Source organism: Trichosurus vulpecula, chromosome 2 (genome assembly GCF_011100635.1).
Source record: "Trichosurus vulpecula isolate mTriVul1 chromosome 2, mTriVul1.pri, whole genome shotgun sequence".
NCBI lineage: Eukaryota > Metazoa > Chordata > Mammalia > Diprotodontia > Phalangeridae > Trichosurus > Trichosurus vulpecula.
Genome location: NC_050574.1, coordinates 436,908,578 through 436,928,767, shown reverse-complemented (window position 1 = coordinate 436,928,767; position 20,190 = coordinate 436,908,578). Strand labels below are relative to the sequence as shown.

At 38.9% G+C, this 20,190-nt stretch overlaps 1 protein-coding gene across 8 annotated transcripts in view; it reads left to right on the top strand.

Annotated features, from left to right (window-relative positions):
• Positions 1–13,410: 13,410 nt before the first annotated feature.
• The window catches only part of CASK (calcium/calmodulin dependent serine protein kinase), a 410,968-nt gene continuing 404,188 nt past the window's right edge, over positions 13,411–20,190 (top strand). For 4 of the 8 annotated variants that reach the window (XM_036744934.1, XM_036744933.1, XM_036744931.1 and 1 more), the window contains exon 1: positions 13,526–13,931. In XM_036744934.1, the coding sequence (XP_036600829.1) occupies positions 13,873–13,931 (59 nt within the window). In that variant the 5' untranslated portion in view covers positions 13,526–13,872. Of the gene's footprint in view, positions 13,932–20,190 lie in introns of all 8 variants that reach the window. The other 4 variants (XM_036744932.1, XM_036744929.1, XM_036744930.1 and 1 more) reach the window with 2 other exon arrangements.

Genomic DNA, 20,190 nt, shown 5'->3' with positions numbered 1-20,190 from the left:
TGTATTAGAGGCGTAAAGGTAAAGTGTGAGGGAGGCAGAATCCATTCAGACAGAACTGGTGACATGAGTAGTGATGACTAGCTGGGGACTGGACCCTAACTGTTCTAACCGAAGCTTCAGTTAGTTCTGCCTTGGCTCCAGAAAACTGGAGGCTCACATATGATTTTGTGTAAGTATCAGGTCATCATTATCAATGTGGACTTTCCTGGTGCCCCTTTGTTTTGGTTAAGAGGGATTTTGACATATTTGGAGGTCACAACTTAAGTTGTATGGTCCACTTTTAAGAGGAATTTGACCAGTTTTTGAATAATGTGATTAGTGGCCAAAATTTTGTCAATATATGAATATATTGATGTTACACTACAGGGTAATACATGATAAACAGATTTGGCCATGCTGAGTAGTACTCATTTGGTCAAGGTAACCAAACATGCACATCACAATCATCTGGTTATCAGACCCAGACATTTATACATTTGTGTTTGGAGTATGCATACTTATTGCAAATTCAAGATGGAATCACTCTTGCCAAGAGCATTCCTGTGATAATCTTCATTCCCCAAGAGCCTTAATCTTGAGAAATTCTTTTGGCAATGAAAATGACAGGACTAGTAAATCTGGTTAAATAAATTTCTTTTCATTTGGATAATGATGCTGCTTTTAATGACAGGAAATACTACTTTGATACTTTGATGGATGTATAATCTCATCAATGTGGATACCACATCCAACAGTAAAAATAACACACCCACACCTTATCATCCTGTGTATTTCTTATCCTTGTCTTAGAGAATATACACAAGGTGTTCACTCAACAGAGTCTAGGGGAGGGAGCCTTCTTCTAGATCTCCTGACATTACATGGCCACCAAAGGCTGTGGACTGGCTATCCTTTGGCCTTGCTACATGACAGGCCTATCTTATTTTCTAGTCATATGATCCTCTGCTGATATCCTTTACATTTCTTATCCCATCAAATTTTTTGGTAGTATATTTTTGTCTAGTCATATCTACCACAAGTCTTTCATTGCCCTCTAGGTGATTTACAACTTTTATTCCTGCCAATAACAGGAAATGAATGAAGGAAAGGACATAGAGACAGATTATAACAATTTTGTATAAAAATTTAATTAATATAAATTAATATATCTAACAAGGAAACCAAAACAACCTAAAAGCCACCTTAGTCAGGAAACACATGACTAGCTTGCCAGGAGGGAAAAATATGGCTATCAAAGGCAACACTCATTTATGTCATACATTTTTTGTAATGTCTTATGGAAAAGGATGGTGGAAGATTATGAGCAGTATTGACCCACAAAATACTACTAAATGAAAGGAAAAACAAGATTGAAGAAAACTTGACAAAAAGCCTAATTCAACAAAATTGTTCCCAATGTATTTAAGAATGAAACTAAACAGAGAAAAGCAAAAAGGAAAAGCTCTACAAAATTTTGTATCAAGTTCTTGCCACCATCAAGAGTGGAGTCACCACATTTGGACTTTACCAATAAAGTCCCAGTTATGCTTCTAGAGACTGAAGAAAATCAAGATGGATTAAATCAAGTACACACAGGGAAAGTCTATGTTGAAGGTGAAATGGTTTAAATGGCATTGGGGAATATATTCTCAAGGTATCTAAAGGTGTAGAAAATACCAAAGATGCGGGAAAAAATCTTAGACCATCTACAAAAGAGACAAGAAAGAGAACATCAATAACCATTGACCCGTATGTTCACTTTGCCTTCTCTATAAAATTGCTGCAAGAATAATCTACATACACACTGAAGCCATCTTTGATAAGGCAGAAGTAACATTCTCTACTGGACCACAACTTTACCATTACACAACCAAGTGAAAGATGCAGAGCCCAAAGGTGTTTGCCGTTGTCACAGAAATCCAGTGGAGAGTCCAAAGTGGAAAATGAATCTGAATTACCTATACACAGCAAGGTCCTTTAGATTCTTCTGTTTGTAGTTAAGATTATGTTGGTTGTGTCAAACTTTGGAACACTGTTGAGCCCCTAATGAGGGCCATGGTCCTTGAGACAGTTAAAGAGTTTGACTTACCAACACAAGAAAAAGCAAATAGATTAAAATGTCTATTGTCCACACCGTGATATACTGATGGATGGACAACCTGCAGAGCTCATTCATCATTGTATATATCTTATAGAGATGGTGAGATGGGCCCAAAATTCAAAAGGAGAGAGCAGACCAGATTACCTCTGGGAAATTGTAAAGTTCTTCAAATGACTCAGCCTTTCCCTAGAAGCAAAGGTATATCTTTCTCACTACCAGTAACCTTTCAGTGATATTGTACAGTTGTAAGCCTTGCCCAGGGTCACACAGCTAGTTAGTATCCATGACCAGATTTGAATTCAGGAAGATGAATCTTCATGATTTCAGGCCCAGACTCTATCTATTGTGCCAACTAGCTGTCCCTGGGGTATATGGGTGTTCGAGGAAGACTAGCATCTTGCCAAGCCCTTGGGGATGCTCATCCACCTCTGGTGTACACCTGGCACTCAGCTCTCACCTATGGCTCTAAGAAGCTGTAGCATGCACAGTGACCACACCCTGGTAAACTGTCTCAGCAGATGGGCTAAACAAGGTTGAGGGTAACTGACCAGCCTCAAACCTATGGGTGAGTTAGGGGGGTGTCTACCACAAGCATGTGAAGACTTTTCCTGGCAGAATGGGCAGATGAAAACAATTTGTTCCAACAGCCTTGAAGGTGGATGAAGCAGGGGCTATGGAGTACTTAGACCTTGGTTATTAGACATCAAAGACACCAAGGTCATTCACTGCATGGAAGCAGGGCTGCCACAAACCTTCGATTTGTAAAACAAAACAAAACAAAACAACAAACAATGCCCCCCCAAACAAAAAAAAAACTCTACAATATCTGCAAAGTGCAATAAAGTGAATTACAATAAAACAAGGCAAGCCTCACCCCCAGTAGAATGTAAGCTCCCTAAAGGTGGGGACTGTTTGGTTTTTGTCTTTGTATCTAGTGCTCAGCATGATAACAACAAAAATAATAATCTTGTATAAAACAGATGCTTAATAATCATTTGTTGAATTGAATTGCTCAGAAAAGTCCCTCAGTAAACATGTTGGTGATATTAATGAATGAATGAGGTCTTTATCCTCTTTATAAAATGAAATAAAACTAGTTTGCTTAGCAATCCTTCATAGTTAATATTTTCCAACTTTTTCAGCAATACGACACTCTTTTATACCTTTACTCTTCCTGTGCATAGGCATTCCCAAAAAAGCAGGAATTGCTGCCATGGTTTCTGAAAAGGCAAACAAAAACAATGCCATTGTCCAGAAAGATAAACAGGGAAACAAATAACATCAATTAATTGAAAAATATGTATGTAGTTCCTACTATGTGCTAGGCATCATGTTAGTTGTTGGGGACATAACTAAAGAATGAGAAAAATCCCTTTTGTGAAGGAGTTTGTCTTCTAATGGAGGAGATAAGCTCCTATGTTTGTACATACAAAATAAACAAAAATAAATACAAAGCAGTTTGAGAGGGAGAATACTAGCAATTAGAGGGGATCAGGAAAGACTATATAGAGAGGATTATAGATGATGAAACAATATCATTATTAAGTGATATTATTTAAATGATATATTCATCAAATGACATAGCATCTAAATTCATAAAGGAAATGCTAACCAAACTGCAAAATGTTATAATGAAATAATAATTATAGAAAACTACAATATTCCTCTCTCAGACCTGGATACATCTAACAGAAAGATTTTTAAAAAGGAAAACAAAGAGTTGAATGGATGACTGGAAAGATTACTTTTATGCCTATTCAGGACTTTAAAGAAAATACATGTTTTTCAGTATCGATAGTGCCTTTATAAAAGTAAACTATATTATAGTGCACTGAACAATCACAAATAAGATACCATAGACAATGAAGTTATAGCAATACTAAACATATATATATATATATATCAAATGATATAGCATCTAAATTTTTGAAGAAGTTGAATGAGTTAAAGGAGGAAACAGATAAAACTATACTAGTGGGAGACCTCAACTTTTCCCTCTCAGAACTAGATAAATCTAACCAAAAAACTAAACAAGAAAGAAGTTAATAAGATAAATAAATTCTGGAAAACTTAGATATGATAGATCTCTGGAGAAAAATGAATGAAAATAGAAAGGAATATACCTTTTTTTCAGCAGTACATGGCACCTACAGAAAAGCTGACCATATTTTAGGACATAAAAACCTCACAACCAAATGCAGAAAAGCAGAAATAGTGAACATATCCTTTTCAGATCACAATGCAATAAAAATTACCTTCAGTTATGGACAATGGAAAGAGAGATTAAAAATTAATTGGAAGTTAAATAATCGAATTCTAAAATGAACCAAATAGATCAAAGAATAAATCATAGAAATAATTGATAATTTCATTTTAAAAAATGACAACAATGAGACACCATACCAAAATTTATGGGATACAGCCAAAGAAGTACTTATGGGAAAATTTACATCTCTAATTGTTTACATCAATAAAATAAAAAAAGAAGATTATTGAATTGGGCATGAAACTAAAAAAAACTAGAAAAAGAACAAATTAAAAATCTCCAATGAAACATCAAATTGTAAATCCTGAAAATCAAGGAAGAGATTAATAAAATTAAAAGTAAGAAAGCCATTGAACTAATATATAAAACTAGAAGCTGGTTTTATGGGAAAAACAATAAAAGTAGATAAGTAATTGGTTAATTTGATTTTAAAAAGGAAAGAAGAAAACCAAATATCCAGTATCAAAAATGAAAAAGGTGAAATCACCACCAATGAAGAAGAAATTAATCATTAGGAAATATTTTGCCCAATTATATGCCAATAAATCTGACAATCTGAGAGAATTTGATAAATATTTACTAAAATATAAATTATCTAGATTAACAGATCAACAAATAGAATGCCTAAATAACTCCATCTTAGAAAAACAAATTGAACAAGCTATTAATGAACTCCCTAAGAAAAACTCCTCAGGGCCAGATGGGTTCACAAGTGAATTCTACTAAAAATTCAAAGAACAATTAATTCCAATAGTATATAAACTATTTAGAAAAACAGGCAAAGAAGGAGTAAACTCCTTTTATGACACAAATATAGTGCTGACACCTAAACCAGGAAGAGCTAAAACCAAGAAAAAAATTTATAGACCAACTTCTCTAATGAATATCAATGCAAAAATTTTGAACAAAACACTAGCAAGGCAATTACAGCAATATATAACAAGGATTATACACTATGACCTGGTAGAATTTATACCAGGAATGCAGGGTTGGTTCAGTATTAAGAAAACTATCAACATAACAGACTATATCAATAACAAAACCAACAGAAATCATATAATTATCTCAATAGATGCAGAAAAAAGCCTATGACAAAATATAGCATCCATTGCTTTTAAAAACACTAGAGAGCATGAGAATAAATGGAGTTTACCTTAAAATGATACGTAATATTTATCTAAAACCATCAGTAAGCATTATCTGTAATGGGGATAAGCTAGAAGCTTTCCCAATATAATCAGAGGTAAAACAAGGATGTCCATTATCACCTCTATTATTTAATATTGTACTAGAAATGTTATCTATAGCAATAAAGAGCAGAAAAAGAAATTGAAGGAATTAGAATAGGCAATGAAGAAACAAAATTATCATTCTTTGCAGATGTTATACTTAGGAAATCCTAGAGAATCAACTAAAAAAAACTACTTAAAATTAATAGCAACTTTAGCAAAGTTCCAGGTTACAAAATAAACCCATATAAATCATCAGCATTTCTATATATTACCAAAAAGTCCAGCAGCAAGAAATAGGAAGAGAAATTCCATTTAAAATAACTGTAAACAATATAAAATACTTGGGAATCTACATGCCGAGGAAAACCCAGGAACTACATAAACACCACTATGAAACACTTTTCACACAAATAAAGTCAGATCTAAATAATTGGAAAAATATTGACTGATCATGAGTAGGCTGAGCCAATATAATAAAAATGACAATTGTATCTGAATTACTTAATTTATTCAGTGCCATAAAAATCAAACTATCGAAAAAATTTATAGAGCTAGGAAAAATAACAACAAAATTCATCTGGAAGAACAAAAACCCAAGGGTATCAAGTGAATCACTGAAAAAAGTGCGAAAGAAGGTGGTCTAGCCATACCAGATTTCAAACCGTACCATAAAGCAGTAATTATCAAAACAATCTGGTACTGGCTGAGAAACAGAGTGGTGGATCAGTGGAATAGATCAGGTACAATTTATATTATAGTAAATGACCATTGTAATTTAGTATATGATAAACCCAAAGACCCAAGGTTTTGTAACAAAAACTCATTATTTGACAAAAACTACCAGAAAAATGTAAACCAGCATGGCAGAAACTAGGTATAGACCAACATTTCACACCATATGCCAAGATAAGGTCAAAATGGTTACATGATTTAGACATAAAGGATGATACCATATGCAAATTAAGAGACCATGGAATAACTTATCTGTCAGATTTATGGATAAGGGAAGAATTTAGGACCAATGATGACATAGAGAACATTACAAAATGTAAAATAAATAATTTTGATTATATTAAATTTAAAAAATTTGGTACAAACAAAACCAATGCAACCAAAATTGTAAGGAAAGCAGAAAACTGGGGGAAAAAATTTCTTTGCAACAAATATCTCTGGTAAAGACTTCATTCCTCAAATATATAGAGAACTGAGTCAAATTTATAAGAATATAAGTCATTCCTTAATTGATAAATGTTCAAAGGATATGAACAGGCAGTTTTCAGATAAAGAAATCAAAGCTATCTATAGCCATATGAAAAAAAAGCTCTAAATCACTATTTATAAGAGAAATGCAAATGAAATCAACTCTGAGGTACTACCTCACACCCATCAGAGTAGCTAACATGACAAAAAAGTAAACTGTTGGATGTTGGAGGGGATGTGGGAAAACTGGGACATTAATGCATTGTTGTTGGAGTTATGAACTGATTTGACAATTCTGGAGATGCCCAAGGGGCAACCAAACTGTGCATACCCTTTGATCCAGCAATACCACTCCTAGGTCTGTTTCTCAAAGACATCCAAAAAAAGGGAAAAGGACCTATTTGTGCAAAAAAATATTTATAGCAGCTCTTTTCGTGGTGGCTAAGAATTGGAAATCATGTGATCGTAATGGAATATTATTGTGCTATAAGAAATTACAAGCAGGATGATTTCAGAAAAAAACTGGAAAGACTTACATAAACTGATGCAAAGTGAAGTGAACAGAACCAGAAGAAAGTTGTACACAGTAACAGCAATATTGTTTGATGGAGAACTGTGAGTAACAGCTATTCTCAAGACAATTGCAAAGGACTAATGATGAAATAAACTATCTGTCTCCAGAGAAAGAACTGATATTGATTAAATATAGATTACAGCATGCTATTTTCACTTTCTTCCTTTCATTTTTTCTTTTATTTGAGTCTTCTTGTGTAAAATGACTAATATGGAAATATTTTACATGACTACACATGTACAACCTATGTCTGATTGCTTACTGTCTCAGAGAGTGGGAAAGGGAGAAAGGGAGGGAGGGGGAGAGGGAGTAATAGATTTTGGAACTCAAAACCTTAAATAAAAATGTTTAAAAAAATTTTTAAATCATAAATATTAAAAGGAAAAATTATTACACATATCCATAAGACAATAAAAACATTAACAAATGTAGGTAACACAATCAAAAGTTATAACCTAAATAGAAACTAAGTAGCAATAACCTGAGTCATGAATAGGCCAAAGGGGGAGAAATCATAGAAACGGTAACTATGTAAAAGGGAATGATAGTAATGAGACAATATGACAATTTTTGAGATGTAGTTGAATCACTCTTCAGAGGAAAAATTATATCTCTGAAGACATTAAAAAAGTAGAAAAAGAATTAATGAACTGAGCGTGCAATTTAATAAACTAGAAAATTAACAAATTAGCAAACCCCAAACAAGCACAAAAAAGAAATATTGAAAAAATAGGGGAAGATTAATAGCAGAAATAGAAAACAAACATATTATGAAATGATCAACAAACCTAAGCTTTTTGTTGTGGTTGTTCTGGACATAAAAATAACACTCCTGGATCAGCAATATTCTGGGGAAGAGAGATTTAATTGTAGACCAGTACTCTCAGAAAATGGCATACAGAGTAGCCAATCTTTTGGCCCTTCTCCTGCTCCCCAAAGGGCAGGAATTGCAGTTTTTCTTTGAGATGGGTAGATGATTCCAGAGATATCTATTAATGCCTCTATGTGTTTCATTTAGCTAATCCATGAAGACATATGCATGAGCACCACACCCCTTATATAAAGAATGGCAAAAACATTGTCCCTGTCCAAAAGAATCTCACATAATAATGGGGAAGAGGACAACATATAAATATGTAGATACAAGTTGTATACAGAGTAGGTGACAAGGTAATGGAAATTTGGGAAGGGGGAGGTGATATGACAGGGGCCTAAGAATTAAAAATGATTCTGACCATAAGCTAATTGATTGTTGGTCTGAGCATAGTTCTTTGTAGAAATGTGCCTTGTACTTTCTGGATTCCTAATACATGTCTGTTGAATTTAATTCAGGAACATAGTGCTTTTTAAAAGACATTTCAGTAAAAAGTATAATGAGAAAAATGTCTTCTTTGGAGATATATATGTATATATATACATATATATTTTATACACACACATATATACAAATACACACATACATACATACACATATATACTTACTACTACTACTCATAATAATAAAGTGCTTTAAGGTTTGTATTTTATGTATGTTTTCTTGGTTGATCCTCACAACAATCCTGTGAGGTAGGTGCTATACTTATCCCCATTTTACAGATGAGGAAGTAGGTTGAGAGAGGTTAAATGATTCACCAAAGGATGCACAGCTTAGTAAGTAACTGAGGTGGGCTCTGAACTCAGATCTTTCTAATCACAAGTCTAGCACTCTATCCACTGTGTCTTGGAGTTGAGAAGACTTGGGTTCAAATCTTATGCCTGAAAGGTTTGATGGAGGCTTTTAGTTTTCTGTTAGGCTTCTGACCTTGATTGGTCTCATTGGTTGATTTGCACAACAAATGGGAGGCATAGAAAAATGCTGTGGAGTTTTGAAGGTGAAGGTAAAGAGACAGGTAGAAAATTCAGGTTAGGCTGTCAGCCAACATGTTCCCCTTGCCACTGGGCTTTAGGTGGTTTTGCTGCTCCAGCCATTTTTAAGTATCAACCCTTTCCAGTGAGGTAGGGCTTCAACAACAGATAGGTCTGAAAGATAGTCCCAGTGGCCTGAGATAAAATTACTCTGGCCTCATTGAATCAGTCAGCAGAAGATACATCAGTTCTATAATTCCTGTTCCATTCCTTCAGTGTCTACTACAGCCTCAGACTAGCCTGTGCTTAGTGCTGAGCCTGCAACTATGGAACCCTAAGCCCACCTTGTCTGAATTTCCTGGATAGCTTGGGAATTAATCTAGCACCCTTACCCCATTTACTGAACTACTTCCAGAACATATCCATGAACATATGCCAGGTTACAGTCATTGCACTATATTATCAGTCCTGAATGCCCTCCACCTGGCAATGGCAGTGGCTTAGAGTTTCAGAAAAAGTGACAAATAGAGGGCATCTACTGGCAGACCATTCAAGCCCTCAATGAAACAAGGTTAGTCTTGCTGAACCACAGAGGTAAGTACAGTTGAAAATGAAAAACAAGGCCAATACTGGACAAAATATTGGTTTGGAATAGCCTAATTCTCAGAAGAAGAAGGAAAGCATTTTAGAGGAAATTTGCAGTTGGAAGGATTGCTTGTTGATTCCTCTACTGTTCCAAGGCTTATTGAAGTTTAAGGAACAGGAAGAAGACCAGATTTTAAAAAAAGAAAATTGCTGAAAAAAATTTTTTTTGTCATGAGCAAGACAATATCAACACTGGGCCGAAGATTGGGAAAAGGTGATTTTTTTTTATCGATGAACTTCATTTTTCATTCAAGGCTATATCAAAACTTATCAGAAGTCTGAGTCAGCCTATAAATGTTTTGAGCATTTTTTACATCCAAAGGGACTGGAAGTCTTGTCCCCATTGAGGGAATGATGAATTCTTTTACACACACACACACTATACATATATATGTATATTTATATACACACATGCCTACATATATACATATGTATATATTTATTGAGAAGTAGAATTGTTCCAGAATTACAGAAATTCTCAAACAAAAATGGAATCCTACAATATGATCTTGCATCATGTCATCCATCACAAAAAAGATTAAGAAATTTATCCAAGAACTGGATATACTCATCCTTCGGTGGCCTGAAAACTCATCTGATTTACATTCCATTGGAAATTTATGGGCTATAATAAAGACTAGATTTGGAAAAAATCAAATGTTTGTCAATGGTACACTTAAAACTCAATTTTTTAAGTGTGGGTTCTTGATCAAGAATTAAAGAACACCTGTCAAAATCTTATGAACTCAATGTCAAATCACATGAATACATTGCATAATAAAACAAAAGAACATATTGCATAATAAAAAATTTTAAGATACAAAAAGTTGTAAGGCTTGTTTTATATCAGTTTAATATTTTACTTTGTCCTGTGTAATTGCACACTATTTTTCCTTCTAACTCTACCTGGAAAAGAGTCTTTGAGATGTATTTGCATAAAGATGGTCAAGGGGTTTTTTTTTGTTTGTTTGAAGAGACTGTAGATAACTTAGAAAAGAGCAGTTTTATTTGAGAGTAGTCAGGGATAATGAGTAGCTGAAACCCTGGGAGACTAAAATGATGGTGGTGCCACTCACAAAAACAGGTGTTTGGAAGACGGGTGGATTTTGGGGGAAAGGTAACATAAACACAATCTACCCATGACTGTTCTGAGCTACTCCCTCGTTTACTGAAAAATGAAAAGTGACGGGTCTTACTCATCATACATTAGCCTAGAGCACAGATTCAACTCCTGCAATGAGGGGATTGGGACAGAGAGTAGGAGTTTTGCTTGCAAGTTGTGAAGGGTGCCTTGGTCAGCTTAGGTAAAAAGCTCTCTGAAGAGCCCAAGCTTGAGGTAGAAAAACTGGAGATCAAAGGTGGGTGATTGTGAAAGGGACAGGGAAACGCAGTTTCGCAGTTGCGTTGGAAAAAGGTGTACAGTTGGCAATGGGGGCATCCCTGGAGTCCTTCTACATCTCCCCACTTTGGACATCACAGCAACAGTACGGAACATCATTTATGCAACTTTAGGTTGCTTTCCAGGGACTACTGGACTCTGAATTGAAGCAAAACTATTGGTCTTTCAGTAAAAGCTTGCACTTTCTTATATAATTGGACTCTTTTGAGATGCGTAAGATGAACGTTTAAGACCCAGATACCTAACTGGAGGGGGTTTGGGGGAGAAAGGAGGAGGAAGAGCTCTGCTTCTTGAGGGTGGTTTCAAGTACATGCCCAAACAACATTTGAAAAGAAACTAGTATGTATTCCTTTTTAGTGTGTACTGTAGCTGTTTCTTTATTACAGTAGAAAATTTTACTAGATATTTTGTGGTGCTTGTGACTTATGAACGGCTTGGGCATTTTTTCTTTGAAGGCTGAATGGAGGGAGGAGGGGAGGTGGTTCTGTGGAGGTCTATTTGAAGGATGCTTTGCACATTCTGCACGTGTTCAGTGAAGCAGAATTTCCAGGTTGCCTAATAAATACCAAGAGCTCAGGATCAACACCCTTAACTCCAGATACTAACTGCACCTTGTCTGCAATCCCTTAGGCTGCATTTTCTTCTTGGTTCGTGGTGGCCGTGTTGGGTTAGCTTGTTAGGGCTAGAAGGAGGACAAGAAAATGGGGAAGAAAAAAAAAGAAATTTCCCACACTTCCCTGTTTTTATCCGAGGGCAAAAGCAGAGTGTGGGGCAGTTTTTGTCAGCACCCCAAGGGTCGCGATGTTCCAAAAGCTATTAAAGCTCAAAACTGCACTAAGACTAACACCCCAAAACTATAGAAATGATAAACAAACCTGAGTTGTTTCCCCCCTTTAAATTACTAACAAAACTGTTTGGCTGATATGAGTCGAATGGGTGAGAATATAATTTATGTTGCATACCTTTGTCTACAGCTATCAGCTAGCCTTCTAGCCTCGTCCTCCGTATGGTTGGAAATAATTCCATCTTCCCCACCCCCTTTACTTCACTAAAGAATGACGGGATGGTGCTGAAACCATCTCACAAGAGCCTGAGTGACAGTCTCCCCCACCTCTCTTCTTCCTTTCCCATTCACTAAGAATGAAGAGGGAAGACCCGCTGCTTCCTGTGGTCCTGTTCCCCAGTGAGAAGAGAAGGGGACGATGCTTTTCTGCAGCCCAAAGCTCTCCCACCTTCACGCAGGCAGCTGCAAGGCGCGTATGTAACACACAGTCTCCACTCCACTGCCACCTCTGGCAGCGACGCAGGGAAGCCTTTCTCCCTCCCAACCTGCACACGCACCTACAGATCCTCCTTCCCCCCGCCCCGCTCTTCCCCCAGCCGTTGTTGCAGGAGCGCCCCCCCGGGCAACTGCACCCTTCCCCCTTCTCCACCTCGCCCCGCCTTTCTCCCCATCCCTTTCCATCCCATCTCCGCCTCATTCTCCCTCGTTCCCGTTCGCCGTGACGTTTCACCGGCGCGCGCATGCGCCGCGCACTCCATCCCACTCCCCTTTACTCTCCCGCCGCCACCGCCTCCTGCAGGGGGGGGGGGTAAGGGAGGAAAAAAGGGGGCGGGGCCTGTGGTTCTGGAAGCCGCGGCTGCCGTTGCCGCTGCAGCGGCCCGAGAGAGAGAACGAGCGAGAGAGAGAAGAGAGAGGGAGGCTGGGGGTGGGGAAGGAAGGAGTACGAGTAGGCGGTGAGGTGTGTGTGTGTATGTGCGCGTGTGTGTGCATGTGGGGGAGTCATCCGCGAGGAGCCGCGGAGGAGCTCGGAGGAGGGGACGTGCGGCGGCCGCTTCTCGCTGGGATCGGGGATTGAAAAACGGAGAGTGGATCGGCGGCCGCCGCCTCCCCCATCCACACCCCACCCCGGGTCGGCCCCCTCCCCTCGCCCACGGCGCGCGCTCGCTCGCTCACACACCCCGGGCGCGGCGGCGCGAGGAGGAGGAGGAAGAGGAGAACGAGGGGGGGGGAGCGGCGTCTTTGCCCCCGCCTCCAACCGTGACCGCCGCCCCCCCCCCCGCCCGCCGCGAGAGTCCTTCATGGTCCTTCCCCGGCCCCCCCGCTAGCCCGAGGAGCCGCCGCCGCCGCCGCCGGGCGGTGGAGAGAGCGGGGCGGGCGGGCGGGCTGGGAGGCGCCGCCGCCGCCCGCGGACGCTGCAGGGGAAGGTGCGGCTGGGCAGAGGCGGACGAGAAGAGGGGCTGCCGCGGCGGTCGGTCCGGGGAGACCGGAAGGAGGCGGCGGCCCCGCGGCCCGGGCTCCGCCGCCGCCCGCGCTGCCGGAGGCTTCTTCCTGGTGATCCCCCGGCCGGGAGGCGAGGAGGAGGGACGAGGAGGAGGCTCGCTGCAGTTTCCCCGAGAATCATCCTTTGCCGCCGTCGTCGCCGCCGCAGGTTCTGGATTTAATACCGTGCCGGACCGAGCACTGCTGGCTCGAGAGGGCGAAGAAGGGAGCCCCACGGAGGGTGGTGTTTAAAAACAAAAAACAGCAACAAAAAAGCAAAAAAAAAATACTGATTTTGGTGGTGTGACTTTTTTTTTTTTTTGACATCCCCCCCTTCCACCCCCTCTGTTTGATTTCCCCTCTGGACCATGGCCGACGACGACGTGCTGTTTGAGGATGTGTACGAGCTGTGCGAGGTGATCGGCAAGTAAGTCCTCCCCTACCTCGGGGAGGGGGGTGAGGGGGAGCGTGCCTGCGAAAAAATGCATTTCAGGGCTCTCCCGGTCCGCCCTGCTTTCTCCACTCGTGCTCGCTCCGCGCCCGCCGCCGCCGCCTCCTCGGGTAATTCCCGTACTGGAGTATTTATAGACCTGTACCTGAACCCTCGAGGTTGAGCTTTGCATCCGCTCCCACCTTCCTCTCTGCTCCCTGGTTTTGTGGTGTCTAAGGGGAGGGTGCAGGGGAAGAAACGATGGGATTATTTCATCTCTCCCGCCACCCTCCCCCCCCACCCCCCACCCCCCTACCCCCCTACCCCCTGTGTGATTTAGGGCCAAAGTGAAATGTGCTGTTTACATTATATCTCGACGGTTGCACATGGCCTTGGAAGGACTGACTCTCCGTGAGCAGTTTTGCTAGTCGGTACCACCTAACCCACCGCAGGCCACGTTAAGAGGCTTGCGTGGTTGCTGACTGTTGAATGGGTCGGGGGAGAGCTGCGGGGTGGTGGTGGGGCCAACTTCAGCGTTTCTTGGTTTGTGGGATATGCATCGGCCGGACCTGATATATGCCTTTGTGTTCAACCCCATGACCGTATTGGAGGTGGCCGTTTTAAGTCTGCTTTCCTTCAGTTTCTTTCTGCAGATCCCACAGCCCGCCTAGATTAAGGTTAAAAGGAGACTTGCATTCGGGTTTTTAATGGCTTGTTATGCAACGATTATTCAAACAAATGTTCATTGCTTATATCAAGCTGGAGTTGGGATAGTTTTTTTTTTTTTTTTTTAGCGTGGGAAAGGTAGATGTTTGCTTTGAGTCACTAGTTTGGTATAGTATATGACAGTGACAGACAAAGTTCTCATCCTTTTTATCTTGGTTGTGTAATTACATTAGGAAAAAGCAAGGGAATCAAATTAATAACAGCGCTGATTGAGTATTAAGCCTGAAGTAACTCCTTTGTTTTTTTTCCATACTTTAAATTCATTTTTAATAGTTCCCCTCATATACTAGTTTAAGTGCATAATTCTGTTTAATGAATTTGTGAATGAAATGCTATCGATTTGAGGTTGATTTTTTTTTTTTAGTTCTGCATATAATTTGCGCGTTTAGAAGTTTGTATGGCAAGATGTGAAGCTGTCCTCTCAAATGAATTTGACAGCGGTCATTATTAGCTCAGTGCTTTTTGGGGGAGAATGCTTCATTGTCTTCTAAGATCTAGAACTGGGGATGAAGTCTGAGATCTGTTGTTAGAGAAACTACCTTGAACTGGAAGGCAGTTTACAGGGAAAGAGCGCTGAGTCTAACTTGATTGGATCTGGATTGAAATCGTGCTTGTGATGCTTGCTATCTGTTTGACCTTGGGCAAGTCACTTAAATTTTGTAGGTCTCAGTTTCTTCGCCTGTAAAATGGGAGGATTTGACTCTAGATGTCCTCTGAGATGGACAGCTCTAGATCTGTGATCTTATGATACTAACTCTTAAGAGTATCAAAAAGAATATTAGAGAAAAAAATTTTTTTTCCTAATTTCCAAATTTCTTAACCCTAGCAGATGCTTGTGGCACTTACCTCCTCACTTTACTCATGCTGTTCCTTATGTCCTTTACAAAGTTAGGTACTTGAAGTTGTGGGTTTGAAGTTGTGTATTTGATCTGTTTCACTAGATCCTGAATATGGAAAGGGCATATGTTGATAATGTTGAGCATAGCTTTAGGAGGGAGGTTCAGGTGTTGTATTATACTGTTGCCCCACATGGTGAAATTGTGAGTACAGCTTACACATTTTACTCACTGATTAATATGCCTACATGTTCTTGTTTAACCAACTAACAGTATATCCTAATATTCTCCTACTGCAGTGGTGCTGTAATTATTTGAAGGTTTAGCAATTTCAGAAAATAAGATGTCTTATTAGAAGCATAGAATTAAAGTATTTTAGGTATATGCAGAAAAATCAAGAAATTAAAGAAATGGTGAATATTCTATAACAGACATGTCTTTTATATAAAAGAGTAGTATCACCACTGGAAAGAGTGACCATAAAACAGTTTTACTAACTTAGTTTTTTTTCCTCTCTTTTAGGTAGAATGTGTTACAATGGAAAGAGAGCTAATTGGCCTCAAATTCTGGCTTTGCTTGCCACAAGTGTGACCTTAGGCAAGTCACTTCCCACCCTGAGCCTCAGTTTCCTCATCTGTAGGATGAGAATTGAACTAGAAGATCTTTTTTTCAGCTCTGACAATCTGTGATTGTTGATGATACTCATTAGGTTAGGGTCTATTTAAAATAGATGATGGAGGCATTTTTGGCAGTCACTATTTTGAATACTTGAGATTATTTCTGCTCTCCCCCCTTCCACCCGCCAAAGAAAACCTGAGAACAATTTAACAAACTAGTCAGTTAAGTTTAGAGGTGCGTGTGAGGAAAAGCTAGTTTCGAAGTGTTACATCTATTGAATCTATCTTAATTCCTCTGAAGAGTCAAATCTCATTGAAGTTCATCCATCGAAGACAAAAATCTCATCTGGGTTTTGTATTGGAAGAGTGCCATTTATTTTCTTTGATTCCTTTAGTGAATTCTGCTCTGTTTTCAAGGTAGCATTATGAGGAAAGAGTGTAATGATCATGATTCTTGACCTTTGTAAAGTTTGAGTGGGTTATAGGTAAATCCTTGCAGCATCTATTGAAACTGGCTTAGGAACTGCCTTCTTTAGGCACTTGACGACACATAATTTTTTTTTCCTGGGATGTGTTGAACTATGAATAAAAACCTTGCAGAAATTCACAGAGAAGGGGATGAAAGCACACCAGTGTTGTTATCTAGGTTCTATGATCATCTATAACTTTTGTTTCTGTCAAACTAGTCTTACAAGGCGTTTTGAGAGTACTGACATAACTGGCTTTAAGTTACTGCTGAAAGTATTTTGAAAGAAGTAGTCTCTTCCTCATGTCAGCAGGGAAACAATTTTATATTTATTCAGTTGTAGTTATCACATATTTGTTGAATCTTATTTTGTGCAAGATCACACTTTTAGGTACAGTATAAAAGTTACGTATTTTGATACACTTTGAACTCGTTTTGGGAGGGTTTGAGTGTTTCCTGTTGAGAATATCCTCTTACAGTTTCTAGGAATGTTAGCTTGCAAGTTCTTTTTCAATAACTTTTGAATGGGGATAGGCTGGAAAAAATTTCCTAGGACAAATTTATTTTTACCTTTATAGTTATTTTGAGTAATTAACCTGTGAGGGAAATACATCCTTACATCAGGACATTTTGAAAAGGCCTCTATGGTTTTCTATAGATTAGTTATATTTGAAACATTTATCCAAATTTTAAAAGCCCAATATTATGTTTCATTAGTTAATATCTTTGAACGGACAAGAATTAAATTATAATAATGGGGCTTCACCATTTGCCGACTTACAGGTTAAGAAAATATAGTAAGCTGATAAGGTAAGGAGTTAAATTGCAGATATTAGAAAACTTTTACATTATTTTATTTTACTGTATACAAACTTAATGTAAAATAATGGGTACTATTTTATATACATATATATCACATAAAGAAATTTGAGGTAATTGTTGGAATGAAGACAAACTCCCTTATTTGTAGTCACTTTAAGGAAAGAGGAACAACAAAATGCATGTAATTTTCATCCATATCGATGGTATACCTCCCTTCGCATTTTGTGAAAATAACCAATTATTAAAAATAAAGTCTTGTTTCATCTCTCATCAGCTCCTCAGAAATGACAGCATTCAGAACAAGAGCAAGGTTAATAATAAAGTTATAACAACAAAAATTTTATTGTTCAGGTAGATGATAATGTTTTAAAACACTTAACGATGGTGTATAATACTTCATATTTGGGGGAGTTACTGTCTGAAAGCAAAAAATGCTTTTTGATTGTTAAGTACTGACTTGAAAAAACCAGGACATGGATTTTATCTTCTGTGTAGTTTCTCGTCTTTAACCAGGCACTCCGCTAAGTTCTAGAGATACAGAGAAAGGCAAAAACAGTTCCTGCCCTCAGGGAACTCCTATTCTAATGGAGGAAGACCAGGTAAAATCACCTCACACTTAGGAGGTATTTATGGGATAAATTGGTGGTAATCTCAGAGGGAAGGCACTGGGGGTACAGGTTGGAGAGGAGGAGTGAGGGAAGAAGAAGGCCTCTTATGGAAGGAAGGTGGTATTTGAGAAGAGTCTTGAAGGAAGCCAGGAGGCATAGATGAGAAAGGGGAGAACATTTTAGCTATAGGGTACAGTAGCCAGTGAGAAAGCATGGAGTGTGGAACATGGGAGCGTCATGTTCCAGGAGCTGCAGTTAGGCCAGTTTTCTGGATTGTAGAGTACAGGTATGGTAATAAAGTATACAAAGGGTCCAAGCTGGGAAGGGTTTTAAAAGCCAAACAGAATTTTCTTTTTGATCGGGAAGCACTGGAGTTTATTGAATAGAAATGACATGTTCAAGTGTGTGCTTGTATCAGTAAGACAGCAATAGCAATATGGATGATAACGATCAAATGCCTATGTGGTTCTGTGTCACAAAGTATCCTAGAAGGTAGAAGAAGTGAACCATGTATTCAGACACCCAGAGGACCAGCTCCCATGAGCCATCTACCCAATCCATCACAGCAGTGAAGCATTTGATACATAGTATCTGAACCTGGAGCCTGGCCATCCCCACCCCTCTCTGACCCCCAGGCGGGGCCATCCCCAAAACAAACTCATAGTAGGTTGTCACAGTCTGTTCAGCTATCAGAGGTTGACTTTCTTTACCTCAGTTCTAACAGTCCCAACGACCATTAACAGCCATAACAGGGCGCTCGCGCTCTCTCTTTCCGCATTTCCTGTGACACAACTTCGTTTTCCTGTCAGGAAGCCCCTCCCACCACATGTGACTTAGGCCTATTAAGGGGTTGGAAAAATCTTCAAATCTAAATTGCTATTACAATGCTTTAAGAAGACCCCTTCAGCAGATGAGTGGAGGCTGAACTGGAGTGGGAAGAGCCTTGAGGCAGAGAGCCAAGGAGCTGTCTCTTGCCATACAGTCCAGGTGTGAGGTGATGAGGGTCTGCACGGGGTAGTGCCATGTCAGAGGAGAGAAGGGGAAATGTATGAGAGAGAAACAACAGGACTTGGCAGCAGATTGTTTGGGTAACTGAAAATGAAGAGTCCAAGAGGAGTTGCCAGCTGGGATGATATGCAAGATGAAAGTGCCCTCAGAAGTTAAAGGACGTTTAGGAGTTAAGGAAAGCTTTGGGGGAAAGAGAGAGGATGAGTTTTAGATGTTTATAGGGCATCCAGTTGGGTGCCAATAGGTAGTTGGAGATATGAACCTGGAGGTCAGGAAAGAGGCAGCTCAGTGGACTTGGACTAAGGAAGACCTGAGTTGGAATTATGCTTCAGAAACTAGCTTTATGACTGTGGGCAAGACACTTAACCTCTATAAGTCTCAGTTTCCTCTTATGTAAACTGGAAATAATAGCACCTGCCTGATAAGGTTGTCGTGAGGAATAAAAGAGATAACAGGTAAAAGCACTTGGTAAATCTTAAAGGGCAATATATTATTAGAAGTCATTATTATTTTAGGTTCTCTCTGGCTTTTCTTTTCTATTCCTATAATATTCACATTGATTCATTTCATCTAATGCTAATATGTAAAGTAATGTTCGTAACAGCATAGACCAGGGATTGCTTCTATAATATTTACTAATGATGATGGTTGTCTACTGGCATGACTTAATTTAATATGAACTGTTTCATTATTTTAATGTAGATTGTTTGCAGTGCAGTCCATTAGAGGGGTAAGGTTAAGTTGCTTTATGCACTTGAAATTCCATACTTGCGGTTCTAGTAATATACTGTAGCGGGGGTTTATATAAAATCACTATTTATACAAATATTAAATACTATATTTACTAGTTCAGTGATTCTCAAACTTTTTTGTCTTAGGAATACTTTATACTTTTAAAAATTTTGAGGACACCCCCGTGGTTATATCTATATATCAGTAGGTTATATCTATCAGTATTTACTGTATTAAAATTAAAATGTTAATAGTATTATTATGAAAATAGTTTTGACTTTCTGAACCTCTTGAAATGGGGGTTCCCTTGACTGTTGTCTTTGTGAACTGCTGTATGAGGTAATTCATACTGAGAAAAATCTGACTCTAATAATTTGTCTCAAATAATTTAGATTTCTCATATTGCCTGAAAAAAATGGGTTTCTAATAGCATCCCACTGG